The sequence below is a fragment of the Rhamphochromis sp. 'chilingali' genome (genome assembly GCF_963969265.1).
Source record: "Rhamphochromis sp. 'chilingali' genome assembly, chromosome: 6".
Lineage (NCBI taxonomy): Eukaryota > Metazoa > Chordata > Actinopteri > Cichliformes > Cichlidae > Rhamphochromis > Rhamphochromis sp. 'chilingali'.
In genome coordinates this window covers 2474896-2489048 of record NC_137933.1, presented here as the reverse complement: position 1 = coordinate 2489048, position 14153 = coordinate 2474896, and the positions used below count along the sequence as shown (strand labels likewise).

Sequence of the window (14153 nt, the reverse complement as noted above, 5' to 3'; positions counted from 1 at the left end):
CTATGGTGATAGCGTCCTCGGTGGATCGATTTGTCCTGTAGGCAAATTGGTGGGGGTCCAGAGTGGGAGGCAGACCGGCCCTGATGTGCTGACAGACCAGCCTCTCAAAGCACTTCATCACTACAGGCGTAAGTGCAACAGGCCTGTAGTCATTTGGGCTGGCCACAGCTGTCTTCTTGGCGATGGGGATGATGGTGGAGGTTTTGAGGCAGGGCGGGACGGTGTTTGATGACAAGGAAAGGTTGAAGATTTTAGTGAAGACTCCGGTCAGTTCGTCAGCACATGCTCTGAGAACCTTTCCATGTATTCCATCAGGACCTGCCGCCTTCCTGGGATTCACTGACCTTAGAACACACCTCACTTGGTGCTCCCTGAGTGTTAGTGTGCCAGTGCTGGGGGCGGGTGGAAGTGGTGTGGCAGCTGAGGGCCTGGTCGTCTCAAAGCGGGCGAAGAAACGGTTTAGATCCTCAGCCAGTGAGGCATCAGTCCTAGATGTCGCCTGGTTATTGCTTCTGTAGTTGGTAATGTGATTGATCCCCTGCCACATTTTTCTGGGGTCGTTGTCAGCAAAGTGATCTTCAATCCTCCTCCTATAGGCAGCCTTAGCTTTCCTGATGCCTCTACTCAGGTCTGCCCTGGCCGCCCTATACGCAGCCCTGCCCGATAGGCTCGGAAGTGCTGGCCGGTGTGGATGTTTGCGTAGCCTAGCGTCTGAGCCCGACCGGCATCCCCTCTTCCGCTTTCTTTCCCTCCGTCGCCTTCTACGCTTGCTGGGCGGGCAGACCATCCACGGTGACCCTGGCGGTCTCGCTATCTCCTCCAGGATGTTGTGTGTTCGCTGATAGTCGCCAGAAACAGACAAACTATATTTAAAACCTAGGTCAATTAGGTTCTGGCGACTGTAAGAGATGGCGGCGTTGCAAACATTCAAAAATATCCACATTAAAAGTAAAAACGAGCACCAAACTGGAGAGCTAAGAGCCGCTGCACCCGTGCGCGTAAACTTTAATCCTTGATGATCAAGTTTTTTTTGCATAATCGACATTGGATACACCGGGCTGTGCTTTTTGCCCAAAGAAGAAGGTGGACAGGGACGAGCTCACCTAGAGAGCAGAGCTGCAGCTTTCAGACTGCAGTTTATTCAGAAACACTTGATGGGAAGGGAAGATGTTTTCTGGGAACCAGTAACTAGCGTTATTTTAAGAGGAAAAGGAGAGTTAGGAATGGATGCTTCCGTGTTTTTACTAAACTGTAATTTAATATTTTGTTATGAAATTCCTATGTTTTATAAAGGCCTTTTTAAAGCTTGGACCCTTTTCTGTTGGAAAAGACTGGAACCAGCTTCCTCATTGTTTTGGCTTCTAGAGGAACCGTTGTTTTTGGGGGCTTGGCCGGATGCATGTGATGGAACTGGACTTGCTTTTTTGAAAAGACTGCTTGAGACAAATTATGGACCAGACCTTCAGAACACAGAAACAGCAACAACTTTCATTGGTTCAAGTCAAGCCACATTATGAGGAGTATTCTAGACTTTTGGCTTAAATGTTTAACTTTAGTTGAAAAGGAGATGCTGTTAGATTCTAGTCGTGGATTAGAGATTTCCGATGAAAGAGATCCTTTTTGAGGAATGGAATTGAGTATTGATTTTACATTCTTGACGGGACCCTCGCTTATGAATCGGAAAGACTCGTGACTTTTCACATGCTGAGTGGAAAACTGTTATATAAAATGTCAGTTCAAGGGTTAAATAAAAGGCACTTCAGTGGAAGGACCGATGCTGTCTGGAGAGACAAGTTAAAAGTTGAGGAATGTCAGAAACCTATATGGAGAGTCTTTTATTAACCCCCACTCAATAAGAGGTCAGATGACCTACAGGGGAGGGTTTTGCACGGTGCCATTGCTGTCAGTAGTTTTGTGTCCAAGGTTAAAAAAGATGCAAGTGAATTATGTCCCTTTTGTCAAGAAATAAAAACTAGTTTTCATATGTTTCTTGAATTTAACTGCCTTGAAACGCTGTTTATTGTGTCTTTGAAAACTGTGGAGTGGCTTGGTCTCCAGTGGCAGTGGGTTGATACAACTTTCATTTTGCTGGTTAAATATAGAGTTAAAGCTAAATGTCTGTTTTATTTACTGATGAATAATTTCACTGATGCTTCTTTTCAGTGGTGTCTTAATAATGTGGTGTGCTATGTTGTAGATAGATCGCCTCTGTCAGTGCGCCCCAGGGTGGCTGTGGCTACAATGTAGCTGCCATCACCAGTGTGTGAATGGGTGGATGACTGGTTGTGTAAAGCGCTTTGGGGTCCTTAGGGACTAGTAAAGCGCTATACAAATACAGGCCATTCATTTCAGCCCTGTGATGTTGGTAAAAATCTGTCTGTCTGTCACTTTTTTAGTGAATAAAAGAAACCAAATAAAAGAAAATGACCATAGTATATAAAAACTTTTTGTCACCCTGTTTATTTGCAGAACTCCAGCAGTGTGTCATTGCTCCACAAACATCTGCAGCTGCTCTTGCCACATGCCACAGATATCTACTCCCGCTCTGCAGCGCTGATAAAGGAGAGCTCCTGGAATGGCAGCATACGGGAGAAGCTACAAGGTGAATGAAATCAAGTGACCTGTGTTGTAATCTGGCTATAAAGGCCTGTTTTCACTTCCTTGTTATCTCATTCTGCTCCGATAGTTCAAGTTCTTTTCATTTAGCATTGAAGATACTTTCTTTTGTTTTATATCATTGTCATAAAACTATGACCATGTAATCTGCAGATGTGATCTACGTGTCAGCAGCAGGCAGCATGCTGTGTCAGATAATCAACGCCTTACTGCTGCTTCCGGTGTCGGTGGCAAGGCCGCTGTTGAGCCAACTGCTGGAACTGCTGCCTCCTCTGGATTGTTTGAACAGACTGTTGCCTGCTGCCTCTCCTCTGGAGGACCAGGAGCTGCAGTGGCCTCTTCAGGGTGAGCTCAGAGCAAGGTTAACTTGGTCAAAATTTGAAAAAAAAAGTTACAAAATATCCTGGGATGAGGTAAATGCATGTACAGACACATGATGTGATCATTTCTGCTGGAGATGTTAAATTATGAGCCCTTGTCAGCTAAGCCAGCAGTGTAATTACAAAAAGCCATGTGTGCAGGCATTACGTGTACACATATTCTGTCGTTAAGTTTTTTCTCTTTAAGAGCTTGATGATTTTTTTTTAATTTGGGATAAACATACACTAGAATTGGAGGATTAATTTGCCGGTTCAGGTGTCGGCAACTTTCAACATCAAGAGTCATAGCTGCTCCTACCAAGCAGTGGGAGAAGAAGAGCAGCACATGCAGGTGACGGGGACAGAGGTACATATAGTATAATAGGGTTCGGGGTAACCTTAATCCTAACCCCTGGCTTGCAAGCTGCAGGTCGCCGACCTCTAGGCTAGATGTTCGTGTGAGATGCTGAATAGATGCGACTTCGCAAGACTCATTTTTGGCCTTAACATTAATATGTAACACTGATGTCTGATATGAGAAAATGAAAATCATATCGTGTTATTTATAATGAAAGGTGATATGTTTCAACACCCTGCAGTTGGGGCCATCTTGACGTCTGGTGGAGTACTAAATTGGAGAACGTATTTGTCTTTTTCCAGGTACCTCAGACTTTGCTGAGCCAGCCTCAGGAATGACCCTGCCGCAGCCCGCACTTTCTTGGGTGTGGCTTGTGGACCTGGAGAGGACAGTCGCCCTGCTAGTTGGGCGCTGCCTTGGTGGGATGCTGCAGGGAGCTCCCACCTCACTGGAGGAACAAGATACTGTTTACTGGCTCAAAACACCGCTATTTAGCAATGGCTTGGAGATGGACATCCCCCAGCTAGGTACAGGACGGACGCCCACATACACAACCAGTAGCAACTAGTTAACACGATAAGCTTAACAACCGATATATGGAGCGACGGCCTCTCTCTCTCTCTCTCTCGCTCTCTCCTGCTGCTACTTCAATCATGAAACTGATCAATCATCAGCTGATCGGCTTTTCTCTTCTTTGTTTTTGGCCCACTTTGCATCAGAAAGAGGAAACCAGCGGCTGAACAACAGCAGCACGTTTAAGCTTGATCAGCTGTTGTTAGAATGTATTTAATATTACTTTCTACTCGAGGATCTTTTTCTACGTCGCTGACGGCTGGTAACTGTGCAGGGGCGGAGCTAGCAAAGTTTAGCCAGGGGGGCCGATAGGGCATGAACAGGGAAAAGGGGGCACAAAGACATACTTTTCTTTCTTATTCTCATTTAAAATGTCTCGCTTTTAATAAATAATTATCTGAGTCTTACACCCAAAGTTTTAATCTTGTGTAAAATGAATAGAAGTCAATTACTGTATATAGTAACTGTTAAGTCTAATATACCCTAGTAAGCTATAGTACTTTTTCCTTTGGGAAGGTACCATCTGTGCAGTCTGCAGTTCTGTGGAAGAAAGATGTTGAATCTATTTAATATTTCTTGAAAAATAATTGATTTCTGTGCATTTTTTTCACACTGCATCAAATTAAAGTTGATTACGTTGATTAAGCATCATGAGGTGGAGCGTGAGGGGTGGTTCCCTATTTTTTATTTATTTATTTTTGTTGTTGCTGGGAGTTGGAACCCTATTAGTTAGGTTGCTTAATATTTATGCTAAGTACTCTTTAAAATACCAGAATAGGGAGGATGGTGTAGGTTTAAGTTTATTAGATTGATCAGTATTGCTGAACTATGAAATATTTTGTTGTATTTTTTACATACAGGTATAACAGAATAGCTTTAGTGTTGTTGTTTATTTAAACTTGAGTATGAACTTATACAAAATGCAGCAAGATATATTAAAAAAACAGTTTTATTGATTAAAAAACACTATATCGGATTCATATCGGTATCGGCAGATATCCAAATTGATGATATCGGTATCGGTATCGGACAGTAGTAGCAACATGAGTAGATTAGTAGTAGAATGTAACTTAGAGCAGGACATTACTTCTGACTGATCAGAATCCTAGGGCTCTTGTCCAGTTGAGTTCATTTATCGCTTCTTCTGTGACTTGTGAAGATAATTGTTTGCTTGTCCTTCAGACACCTGCATCAGCTCATTATTGGAGGCTGCACTGTCTGGTAATGAGGAGCAGAAACCCTTCGACTGCACACTGCATCCTGACTTGAGTGTCTTGGTGGATTTGGCTCTGGGTTCCTCTAAAGAACCTGCCAACAGCCTTTGGATCAACATGCATGAGTACGCTATTGGCAAAGGTTTGCATCTTTTTTGAGTATATACAGAATCCTACCATTTCTTTAATGCAATTAGCTTTACAGGTATATACATTCACTGACTGCACTGTGGATTTTGTTGCAGACTGGGACAATGCATCTCTCAGTAATGAGACCCTATTAGACACTGTGTCCAGGTTTGTGTTGGCAGCCTTACTGAAGCACACAGGGCTGCTCGGCCAAGCCTGTGGAGAGGGCAGGTAGTAAAACAAAATACACCTTTTAATATATGAAATACATGAAGCATTTCCATACTGTCCCACAGTACCTGTCTAAAGGAAATATTTTCCTATCAGGTATCAACCATCTAAGTCCCTGGCAGAAGTCTATCGGTGTGTTTTTAAGGTACGAAACCGCTTACTAGCCTGTAAGAACATGGACTTCATCCAGACACGATCTTCTTCTCGTGAGAGGAGGGTAAGTAAACAAAGCTTCTTTTTTTTTTAGTTTTGCCTCTGCACACCACTATTTAAATAAATCAATGTGTGATTCAACAACAGACTTTCACCTTTAATTTAAGGGGTCAAAAAAGTGTAGCACAAACTGTTTAGGAACAAACCAACATAATTTCAAATATAAGGGTTGATTTTAATACATGGGTGATGGGTCTCTCTGCCCTAACTTTTGTCTTTAGTAACTGAAAAGTATCTTTTGTTGGACTGAGATCAAGTGTGTGATTGATACCATAAACACAACGTTGCAAAATGAACAGCTGTTTTTTAGCACAATCAGCTTTACAGCTTCCTCCCTTTGTGCTTTATGAGATTGGCACGGCTGAGGGTGGGAGAACACATCTGCAAAACGCTGTTCCAATGCAGCACGTCCACTCTCTGCGCCTGTGTGAGATGGTTATTACAATGGAAGGAGGCTGGAATGTGGGAATTAGGTACCTCTGGCCCTATCTCATCTCTCTCTTGTGATGCCCTGGTCAGTCAGTATCTGCAGACTCGTGCCTGCACCACACTCGTTGCAGAAATGGTGCGCAGAGGCACTGCTTCAGGATATCGTATTGCATAAGCCACCAAAACTAATACAAAGTGATATCCCTGTGTACTCCGTTGAAATGGCCCGACGAGGTCCGTGCCAATGTGAGCTCAAACAGGACCTCCATTAATGGTAATGGAGACTCCGAGCAGGACGCACACCATCGGCGTACATTTGGGGAGGAACACCCTTCACTTGGTGCGGGAGTATGAAAAGGAATCAAGGAAACTAGTGGATTATAGGAACCATCTTCGTTTTAACGAAGATGCAGACAGAACAAGGTTGTTCCTAAGAGTTTGCGCCTTGGATCCACTGTCAGGGGATACAGAGTTGATTCTACGGAGAGCACAAAATCAGCTTCTAAGTGAAAGGATAAGACAGGTCCATTTCACTATAGCTGATTAGCAAGATTAGAGCAAGATTAGCTAGACTGCAGGAAATGAAAACCCTTCTACCGTCTCCAATCTTAGAAGAGGTTTACAAGTTTGTGGACAAGGCTCAGCGGTCCCAACACTCTAAAGAAAAAGAAAGACAACGCAGGAAATTCCACAACTTGCTTTCAAAAACACACACTCGTCAGTCTGAATCTACACAACTCAGAGAAGAACACACACCTGAGGAAGTCAGGAAAAATGGGTGAAGAACTTTTCAGACCGGAATCTCACTGAACCTGAAAAGAGAGTTTTAGCCAAAGGACTCAATTTTGCCATTTCTTCGCAACAGTTGCCCATAGTGGACCTCATCACAGCCACAGAAACCGCCGTACGGATGAACAAATTATCACAAACAGAAGCAGAGCAAATCAGGATGAAAGTCTCAGCCACCCTCTCCACTGCCAAAGTCCCTCCGTCCAACCTCACAATACAAGAAAAGAAGGCCGTCGCTTCCCAGAGCAAAGACCACAACATCACTATATTACCAGCTGATAAGGGAAGATGCACCGTGGTCCTAAACACTACAGATTACCACACAAAGATCACTACTCTCCTCAGTGACAACAATACCTACAAAGCATTAAAGCGAGACCCCACAAGCAGCTACAAAAAGAAAGTTATCGCTTTCCTTCAAGAGCTTGAAAAGGACAAACCTTTGACCGCCTTACATATCACCGCCTTTACCCTGCATTTATGGACTTCCTAAGCTCCACAAAGAAGGTGTCCCACTCAGACCCATAGTCAGTAGCATAAACTCAGCCACTTACAACATCTCGAAACACCTTGCTACCGTCCTAGCACCTCTTGTGGGGAACACCCCACACAACTTCACTGACAAGGTCCAGAAACTTACCCTGGATCCAGATGAAACCATGGTGTCCTTTGATGTAGTCTCTCTCTTCACTTGCATACCCACCACGGAGGCCGTGGAGACAGTCAGAAAACGACTACAAGAAGACAGCTCCTTGGAGGACAGGACCAACTTCACACCTGATCAGATCTGCACACTGTTAGACCTCTGCCTCACCACTACATATTTCAAGTACAACGAAGGTTTCTACAGCCAAAAACATGGCTGTGCCATGGGCTCCCCCGTGTCACCTATTGTAGCCAACCTTTACATGGAGAAAGTGGAAAGGAAGGCTCTTGGCTCTTTCAAAGGAAGAGTACCCAGCCACTGGTACAGATATGTGGATGACACCTGGGTGGAATCCTTCACTGCGCACATTAACGCTGTGGATAAAAACATCAAGTTCACCAGGGAAGACACAAAGGACGACTGTCTGCCGTTCCTGGACTGCGCCGTGCACATTGAAGAGAACGGCAACCTCAACATCGAAGTTTACCGGAAGCCCCCACACACGGACCAGTACCTCCTCTTTGACTCCCATCACCCTTTGGAACACAAACTTTGAGTAATCAGGACCCTACACCACCGGGCAGAACATGTTCCCTCTAAGCCTGAAGGGAAAAAGAAGGAACACACACATGTAAAGGAAGCACTCAAAACGTGTGGCTATCCTAAATGGGCGTTCTTAAAGTCAGCAAAGAGGCACAGAAAAGAAGACCAGACACCAGCGAGGGAGGATAAGAAGGACAGACGCAACAACATTGTCATCCCCTATGTAGCCGGTGTATCAGAGAAACTCAGGAGAGTTTTCTCCAAGCATGACATCCCAGTGCATTTCAGACCCAGCAACACACTCAGACAGAAACTGGTTCACCCGAAAGACAAAACTCCTAAACACAGACTTAACAATGTAGTGTATGCTGTACAGGTTTCACAATGAGCTCACCCAAAACCTTGGCTGATTGTGACCCACACCCATTTTCACACCTTGGCTCATGTGATTAGGTAGAGTATTATCAGGGGTTCCTTTGTCCCTCTTTGGAGGGAAACTCCCACTGGGTTTAAATCTGGGACTCTCCACCATTTGACCTTAGAACTGAAGAAGCTTCTCAGATGAGAGTGAAACATCTTCAGTAGGGATGCACCGATACCACTTTTTTCGGAAAACAAGTACGAGTACTTGCATTTCAGTACTTGCCGATACCGATACTGAGTACTTAATAAAAAACATGATTTAAATTTACAGGTAACAGCTTTAGTCCTATAATTTAACAAAAAAACAAGGGACTGGTTTGGAATTAAGAACATTTATTTAAAACGAAAAGCATGTTGTATGCAACATATTACAGAATAAATAATGATGAAAAAAAATGTAAACAGTGACAGTGCAACTCAAGTATTGTTTTCAGTTTGTTGTAAACTCTGCCGCTTTGGACAACACAAAGGGCATTAATAAACATCTTTGCTATTTAGTGCACAATATTTGAATAAACTAACAACATCCACCAACATAGAACTGTGGCAGTCAGTGCAACTGAGGTAGGTATTAACATCAAGTCTAAGACGACTCACTTAATGGAGCCTATTTAGAAAAAGTGAGTGGCAGGTTTTTTTTAAGAAAAGTAAGAAAAAAGTAGCTTTTCTACATTATCAGCAGTCAGACTGTTTCTGTTTTCATCTATAATATGTGACAATGAGCTAAAAAGCCTTTCACTTTCCACACTGCTACATGGGGCTGAGAGGTATTTACGGGCCATTTTAGCCAAAGTGGGGAACCTGATTTTGTTGACACCCCAGTACTTCAGAGGACTGTCTTCACGAGGGCTTGGGGCCTCTCCGAGGTACGTGTCGAGCTCAATGGCAGCACCTTATGCCAGCGGCTGTGCTGCCTGGGGCTGCTCCTTAGCAATTTCATCAAATACAGTGTCCAGACTGCTGCTAGTGCTGGCCTGGGCCTTGAGGAACAGTTTAGCAGGAGGTTCTGCAGCTCTGCCCGACTCCCCTCTGCCTCAGCTCTGGACATCATCTGCAGCTTGGCCTCTGGAGCAGTGTTGTTAGAGAAGAAGCGATCTTTATACCTGCACAAAATTTATGAATGTGTTAATATGTGGAAAAATAGGACTGATTTTAGTTTCCCCTAAACCACTGTGACAAATGCCAGCCATTTGACTTTCTGGTAGTAATAAGGGAAATGTATTTCATATTATACACAGTGGGGCAAAAAAGTATTTAGTCAGCCACCGATTGTGCAAGTTCCCCCACCTAAAATGATGACAGAGGTCAGTAATTTGCACCAGAGGTACACTTCAACTGTGAGAGACAGAATGTGAAAAAAAATCCATGAATCCACATGGTAGGATTTGTAAAGAATTTATTGGTAAATCAGGGTGGAAAATAAGTATTTGGTCAATAACAAAAATACAACTCAATACTTTGTAACATAACCTTTGTTGGCAATAACAGAGGTCAAACGTTTACTATAGGTCTTTACCAGGTTTGCACACACAGTAGCTGGTATTTTGGCCCATTCCTCCATGCAGATCTTCTCGAGAGCAGTGATGTTTTGGGGCTGTCGCCGAGCAACACGGACTTTCAACTCCCGCCACAGATTTTCTATGGGGTTGAGGTCTGGAGACTGGCTAGGCCACTCCAGGACTTTCAAATGCTTCTTACGGAGCCACTCCTTTGTTGCCCGGGCGGTGTGTTTTGGATCATTGTCATGTTGGAAGACCCAGCCTCGTTTCATCTTCAAAGTTCTCACTGATGGAAGGAGGTTTTGGCTCAAAATCTCACGATACATGGCCCCATTCATTCTGTCCTTAACACGGATCAGTCGTCCTGTCCCCTTGGCAGAAAAACAGCCCCATAGCATGATGTTTCCACCCCCATGCTTCACAGTAGGTATGGTGTTCTTGGGATGCAACTCAGTATTCTTCTTCCTCCAAACACGACGAGTTGAGTTTATACCAAAAAGTTCTACTTTGGTTTCATCTGACCACATGACATTCTCCCAATCCTCTGCTGTATCATCTATGTGCTCTCTGGCAAACTTCAGACGGGCCTGGACATGCACTGGCTTCAGCAGCGGAACACGTCTGGCACTGCGGGATTTGATTCCCTGCCGTTGTAGTGTGTTACTGATGGTGACCTTTGTTACTTTGGTCCCAGCTCTCTGCAGGTCATTCACCAGGTCCCCCCGTGTGGTTCTGGGATCTTTGCTCACCGTTCTCATGATCATTTTGACCCCACGGGATGAGATCTTGCGTGGAGCCCCAGATCGAGGGAGATTATCAGTGGTCTTGTATGTCTTCCATTTTCTGATGATTGCTCCCACAGTTGATTTTTTCACACCAAGCTGCTTGCCTATTGTAGATTCACTCTTCCCAGTCTGGTGCAGGTCTACAATACTTTTCCTGGTGTCCTTCGAAAGCTCTTTGGTCTTGGCCATGGCGGAGTTTGGAGTCTGACTGTTTGAGGCTGTGGACAGGTGTCTTTTATACAGATGATGAGTTCAAACAGGTGCCATTCATACAGGTAACGAGTGGGGGACAGAAAAGCTTCTTACAGAAGACGTTACAGGTCTGTGAGAGCCAGAGATTTTCCTTGTTTGAGGTGACCAAATACTTATTTTCCACCCTGATTTACGAATAAATTCTTTACAAATCCTACCATGTGGATTCATGGATTTTTTTTTCACATTCTGTCTCTCACAGTTGAAGTGTACCTCTGGTGCAAATTACTGACCTCTGTCATCATTTTAAGTGGGGGAACTTGCACAATCGGTGGCTGACTAAATACTTTTTTGCCCCACTGTATATTGCATACATTTGTATTTGTGTATTTTAATTACAAATATATAATATTTCAGATGTAAAATAATCTTACATTTAATACTGTAGTTTATCATTGAATACCTATAGCACACAGCCTTTACCTTGGGTCAAGTATGGTGGAGATGAAGTACAGTGGGTTGGTCTCGACATCACTGAAGTTCTTCTTGACAGCTGCCAGTAAGGTTGCTTTCATTGTCTTAACGCCGTGGTCCTCGTCTGTTTCTCTGTTTAGAAGTCTCACTAGCACAGTCACAGCTGGGATGACATCAGAGGCTAGTGCGTCGTAGATGCTCTCTCTTTTAGTTAGTTCCTCAAAGGGGGCGAGGATGGCAACAGTCGTCTCCATAAGAGCCCATTGGTGAGCGGTGAGATAGTCAGGGAGTTCGTGCTCGGACATGCCCAGCACTCGCTTTTGCTCAATGAGGGACTGGAGCATGTAATACGTGCTGTTACAGCGCATCTGTACGTCCTGCTGCAGTCTCTTTATTGGCTGGTTGAGCTGTCCCTGAATGTCCTCGAGGCGGGAGTAGGCTAAGGCGGAATGTTTAAAATGCCCAACTATTTTCCGTCCCACTGCTATAGCACAGTACGTTACTGTAATCTGATTACTTTTTTCAAGTAACGAGTAAAGTAAGGGATTACTATTGCAAAAACGGTAATTAGATTACCGTTACTTTCCCGTAGGAACGCTGTGTTACTGCGTTACTAAAACCGTGATTTTTTGCGAGAATGTCTCACGATAGTGACGTAAGCGAGTGCGCCGTTAGTGACAACAGCTGTGTGCAGATCAACAATGGATCACATATCGAGTGCAGAGAGAGTATGAGCGTGCAGCGTTTAAAGCGTGGAAGTACTGACCTTACTTTGAGTTTGATTCCATAAAAAGTGACAAAAACATTAGTGTCCATCGTGCGTGGGAAGAAAACTTCTTTTTACAGCGAAAAAACCCCCTAAACTTCCGAGCAAGCACGAGTGCGCAACGACGTAATGGGAAACTCACAGAGAAACTCGCGGATTCTTCAACTGACCGCGGCACACCTGCACCAGGGTAACCCTCCGCCTACCCCACTCCTGCTTTACAGGTGAAAATAGAGCAACAGGACCGCTGAGTCTTTGACTTTATTTATGTTCTGCTGTGTTTTACTTGCATCTCTTTGAAAGAGTGAGTGTAAACACAAAAAATATTTTATTTTATGTGCTGGAATGTGCAGAAAATAGGTTTAAATGTTAAACTAATTTCTTCCAGTCAGAGAATGTTGCATATAATTAAATTTTTGCTTCATGCATAAAGTTAAAAGATTAAAACTAATAAAACAAGTTTTAAAAAGAGACTTTTCCATTTGATTACATTTTGTATGATGGATTATGTAGAAAAAGTAGAATTGGTCTGAAAGATCTATCGCTTTATCACCTCTTCAGGTTGTAAATCGTGTTTTTAAAAAGTAACTAAGTAACTAAGTAATTAATTACTTTTGAAAATAAGTAATCAGTAAAGTAACAGGATTACTTTTTTGGGGAAGTAATTAGTTACTGATTACTTTTTTCAAGTAACTTGACCAACACTGGTGGTGACCATGGTAGCCATTTAGAAGTCGGCCATCTTGGATCCATTTTTTGTTTTTTCAATAGGAAGAGGGCCATGTGACATATCAAACTTATTGGTAATGTCACAAGAAAAACAATGGTGTGCTTGGTTTCAACGTAACTTTATTCTTTCATGAGTTATTTACAAGTTTCTGGCCACTTATAAGATGTGTTCAATGTGCTGCCCATTGTGTTGGATTGTCAATGCAACCCTCTTCTCCCACTCTTCACACACTGATAGCAACACCGCAGGAGAAATGCCAGCACAGGCATCCAGTATCCGTAGTTTCAGGTGCTGCACATCTCGTATCTTCACACCATAGACAATTGCCTTCAGATGACCCCAAAGATAAAAGTCTAAGGGGGTCAGATCGGGAGACTTTGGGGGCCATTCAACTGGCCCACGACGACCAATCCACTTTCCAGGAAACTGTTCATCTACATCATCATGTAGCAATTTAAAATATCCAGTGGCCTTGAGGTTTCCATTGATGAAGAATGGACCCACTATCGTTGTGCCCCATATACCACACCAAACCATCACTTTTGTTGTTCCAACAGTCTTGGAGGGATCCATCCAATGTGGGTTAGTGTCAGACCAATAGCGGTGGTTTTGTTTGTTAACTTCACCATTCACATAAAAGTTTGCCTCATCACTGAACAAAATCTTCTGCGTGAACTGAGGGTCCTGTTCCAATTTTTGTTTTGCCCATTCTGCAAATTATGTGGCCGATCTGGGTCATCCTCGCTGAGATGCTGCAGTAGCTGGAGTTTGTAAGGGTGCCATTTGTGAGTAGCTAATATCCGCCCAAGGGATGTTCAACTTCAGTCCAACACTGAACCAGTTTCACGAAACTTAGCAAGCAGTTTGCTGACTGTAGCATGGGAGATGGGTGGTCTCGTAGGGCGTCTTGCATTGAAATCTGCTGCAATGACCCGGTTACTGCGTTCACCAGATATCAACACAATTTCGATCCGCTCCTCACGTGTTAACCTCTTCGACATATCAATGGCTGTGAACAAAGAGAAACTTGTAAATAACTCATGAAAAAATAAAGTTACGTTGAAACCAAGCACACCATTGTTTTTCTTGTGACATTACCAATAAGTGTGATGTGTCACATGGCCCTCTTCCTATTGGAAAAAAAAGTTGTATCCAAGATGGCCGACTTCTAAATGGCCACCATG

General features: G+C 43.6%; 1 protein-coding gene across 9 annotated transcripts in view; it reads left to right on the top strand.

Moving 5' to 3' along the window:
- The window catches only part of herc1 (HECT and RLD domain containing E3 ubiquitin protein ligase family member 1), a 97808-nt gene that overhangs the window by 24722 nt on the left and 58933 nt on the right, over window positions 1-14153 (top strand). For all 9 annotated transcript variants that reach the window (XM_080885251.1, XM_080885253.1, XM_080885257.1 and 6 more), the window contains exons 16-21: window positions 2470-2602; window positions 2770-2961; window positions 3636-3860; window positions 5089-5262; window positions 5366-5480; window positions 5577-5697. In XM_080885251.1, coding sequence (XP_080741377.1) covers window positions 2470-2602; window positions 2770-2961; window positions 3636-3860; window positions 5089-5262; window positions 5366-5480; window positions 5577-5697 — 960 coding nt within the window. The remainder of the gene's footprint in view (window positions 1-2469; window positions 2603-2769; window positions 2962-3635; window positions 3861-5088; window positions 5263-5365; window positions 5481-5576; window positions 5698-14153) is intronic.